Source organism: Limulus polyphemus, unplaced genomic scaffold (assembly GCF_000517525.1).
Source record: "Limulus polyphemus unplaced genomic scaffold, Limulus_polyphemus-2.1.2 Scaffold599, whole genome shotgun sequence".
Lineage (NCBI taxonomy): Eukaryota > Metazoa > Arthropoda > Merostomata > Xiphosura > Limulidae > Limulus > Limulus polyphemus.
Window position 1 is genome coordinate 157,821 of NW_013666209.1, and position 4,027 is coordinate 161,847.

The 4,027-nt window shown below is 32.7% G+C and overlaps 1 protein-coding gene across 1 annotated transcript in view; it reads right to left on the reverse strand.

The window, feature by feature from the left end:
* The window catches only part of LOC106459386 (pantothenate kinase 3-like), an 18,784-nt gene extending 15,897 nt beyond the window's left edge, over positions 1-2,887 (reverse strand). Inside the window, exon 1 of the mRNA XM_013919001.2 lies at positions 2,604-2,887. Coding sequence (XP_013774455.1) covers positions 2,604-2,728 — 125 coding nt within the window. The 5' untranslated portion in view covers positions 2,729-2,887. The remainder of the gene's footprint in view (positions 1-2,603) is intronic.
* Between the last annotated feature and the right edge of the window lie 1,140 nt (positions 2,888-4,027).

Sequence of the window (4,027 nt, forward strand, 5' to 3'; positions counted from 1 at the left end):
AAAGCTAGCTAGCTAGCTTTGTCCTCCGTTATTTACCAGCCACACACGCCGATATTTTTCCTACGGTGATGTTAGGTAATGTTTTTGTATAAATACTAATGTCCGATGAGAATCCACTGAAGTTAAATGGTTTGTAATGTTCGAACTTTGTAAATGCTCCTAGACAAATATCTGAAGTTTTCCGATTGATAAACGTTATAACATTCAAGTTACAGCTTCCGAAGTTTATAGCACACTGACTATAGCGAACTAATAATATACATGTATATTCTTTTTTGGCATGTGGCGTTGGTTATATTTATAGGCGTGTGGAGGCTTTCTAGAAATTTCTGTTTTATGTAACAATACTGGCACTAACACAAGTGTTTACGTACACATATATATATATTGTTGATTTTTACTCTCGAGATTCTTCTACAACTTTGGAGAATAGGTGGGAGTTTCGTAATACATATTTAACGGTATAAGCTATGTATATTTCTAAATATAAATTTAATCTAAACAAACGTCGATATTAAAATAAATATATAATAACAAATTCGTTACAATAAGTAACTTTGTTACCCAGTTAAAATTAAACAGTTTTATCTAAACGGATAAAAAAGAACAATAACCAAAACTGACTCATATAAATATTACAATTTACTTGCGATGAATACTTTATACCTCCTTTTTTAGCCGCTGCACAGCGGCTCATAGAACAGCTCCGAGTATTTTTTTTAAAGTACAAACTTTTAGCTCATAGCTCCATCATCTTTAGACCGATATGAGGTCAAATTCTTTCGACTGATGTATTTGACTGCGCCCAAGGTCTCGTAGCTTAATTTATCTAATCTGCCTAAAAGAATTTCAATTTGAGGGTAGGCTACTAGAGATTCTGATGAGTAATAAAATGCAATCGGGTATACCCGCGCCCCACGTTTGGTATTGCTGGCGCACAAAAATATAGCTAATAAAAAGGGGAAAAAGTCTCATACATTAATTTACTCTAATCCTGCCTAAAATAATTTCAAGTGCCGTGGCTATTGAGGATTCCCTCTTGTTTTCTGTATGGTTAACCATGTCTTAATTCAACAGTGCCATAACTGAAACACGTGTATCATTACAAATACAAGTGAAAATAAAGCTTAGTATTTTCCTTATAACTATAGTTGTTTCTATTTTCTTGGAATTACGCTATAAAATATTATAATCTGACATCCTATCTGTTGTTAAGAATATGATGTGAATCAATATACAGAAAAGAGTAAAAATATTTTCTTAACACGTGAAGATTTAATACGTTGTTTAAGAAAACAGCCGTCAGGTTGCAATTAGGTAAAAACCTAATTTGAGTTAACACGGTAGAACCTCTTACTTGAATCGCTGTTTCAGTGTTTGTAGGTCAAAAGGTCTGCTAAAAAAAAACTAAACCTATATTCTAGAGTATGGCATTTTTTTTTTTTTTGCTATTAATTACAGGAGGGGACTAATTGTTTCCCCACAGAATCATTGAACATAGCGGTATAGGAACTTTTTTTTCGAAGTGACTCTTCGTCTGGCTAACCGAACATATAGCTTGAGATATATTTGTGCGACCATAGATGTAAAGGTGTGTGTGTGCGACAATTACAATTTACAATGTGAATGTGCCTCATGACAATCTAGAACTTCTCCGACAGCAAACTATTCGGTTGACAGAAAAGTTTGTTTATTTGTGTGTATTAGTAAATTTATTATTACTCAAACATTACATACAAAAACTACTTAATTACTGAAAACAAACTTTAAATATTAACTAGATTGAAACGAAGCTTGACCAAAGATATAGTCGGAAAGTGTAGGCCTAAGATACGAGTGCAAATTGTGTTTCTACCGATCATGGGTATTTTTATGCTATTTTCGCAGCTACATATTTGCTTCGTAGTCCATAAAGTGAAGATAAATACAAATAAATGATAAAAATAAAATAAGTTAGATATAATTGGATATTTGAAATGGAACTTTCTGATCAATAACTGAAAATTATACTAGTGATTATTCATATGAATTAAAAAATAAAAATGGAATTATTTTAAACATTATTGCAAACACTGACCGAAAATAACGTGTCATAACTTTCACGAAGGTACTTTCATATAATTAATTTGTAATATTAATAGTTGTTACAACACTTCCTAAGTACCTTCAAATTGCAATCAGTTGGTTCTGGAATCTCTGTTCGAAGTGTTTAATTTTTTAGGGTAAAAACGTAAATTATTGTTTTCATTTGAGATTCTTATTATCTAGTCTTTACTCGAGACTGCGACTACATTATTTCACAGAGTACATCAACAAGTTAGCAAAGACGTAGGCCTACATCACACTATAATTAATAAGTGTCGTTTTATATACAAGCACAACCTGTTTTGGAAATAAACTATGTTAAGAACTCGTTTCAGTTTTGTACTTCCACATAAGCACTGCTTGTGCAGTTCTACCTGTTTATCTGTGTATATGTAAATACATGTAATGTATACTATATATCTAAATAAATTTACAAGGATTTATATATATATCAAAATAATAATTTTTAATAAAATCTATTTCTATTTACCAATAGACAGGATATGTTTTCGTCTTACCGTTTGGGAGAGCTATTAGTATTAGAAGACTTTGTGGAACACGAAGGAACGTCGATGCTTCTCCATTCCCCGCAAGAGCTTTGCAACACTCTAGCCGTGTTTTTACCTGTTGAAGGTTGAGACATGGTACGGGCTTTGTTCTGTTTCGCACCTTTTCCTTCTGTTTCAAGTATGATATTTCTCAACCAAGCAAGCACCCTTGTTTATAGGGCGGCCTTGAGCAAATGCACGTTCTTCTTTGCACGCGCGAACGAACAGGCCATACATACTACAGTGTATTCATGAATGTGGTGCGATATCACGTGACGGGCCCTTCGTCGACCTGGAATATGACCTATTAGGTTTATTATTATTTATTTGCTTTTTTTTTTCATTTCAAGTAATATTTAGTGAATTTTAAAATTTCGCCATTTTGTTACGAAATTGCACGTTCTTGGTGATTGTTGGAGAAAGAAATGTATTCATTTTTGGATTCACCTACTTTCAAGTTAACGTGCTTCCATAAACGATCTTATAGTAATAAAATTATTTTAGGCGAATATAAAACGATAATTTATTTTCAAGGTTATAAATAACAGCCAATAAGTAAAATCCATATAAGTATGAATAAAAAAAAAACACACACAAAAAACGAACAAATAGAAATGAAAATTTGGTCTCAGATTATCATTCGAAGCATGACATTTTTAAAACCAATAGCGTATGAAACATATTTTGTGTACATGTAAGAACATTGTTAAAGTAAGATAAGATGTTACAAAAATAATGCGTGTTAAAACACGTATTTTCCTTTCCCTGATAATAACCACAACGCTCTACGTATTTTAGTTGGAGACCACAGTGATAACTGATCAAACAAGTTTTTCTTCGTATTTTAACTTAGAATGGAAGTTAAACTTCAGTATAGATGGCCGCCTAGTGGCAAACGAGTACAATAAGAATCTAGTTTGTTTGTTTGGAATTAAGCACAAAGCTACACAATGGGCTAACTGTACTCTTCCCACCACGGGTAGCAAAACCCGGATTCTAGCGTTGTAAATCCGCAGACATGCCGCTGTGCGACTGGGGGTCAAGAATCTAGTCATCTACTTATTAATTTTAGAGAATTCTATCAAAATATAACTGAGAAAAATAAGTATTCTGTGTGGATTCGTTTTTGAGATACTCGTGAGTGTCAGGTATAATTATAGACGATTATTCATGTAGTTTAAATACGACCAGTCTCTCTACTTACTCATACCTGTTTTTAAGCAATACTTCCCCGACCAGACTCGTATTCTATAATATAATATTGCTTATTAGAATCTTGTTCCCTTCAATTTATATTATACACTGCTTAACTTTAAAAAGGAGGATAGCTACTGCTTCGCTATTAGGTCTTTTACTTCTCAATTTATCGATGTTTTCAATATTTTTTCATCCGC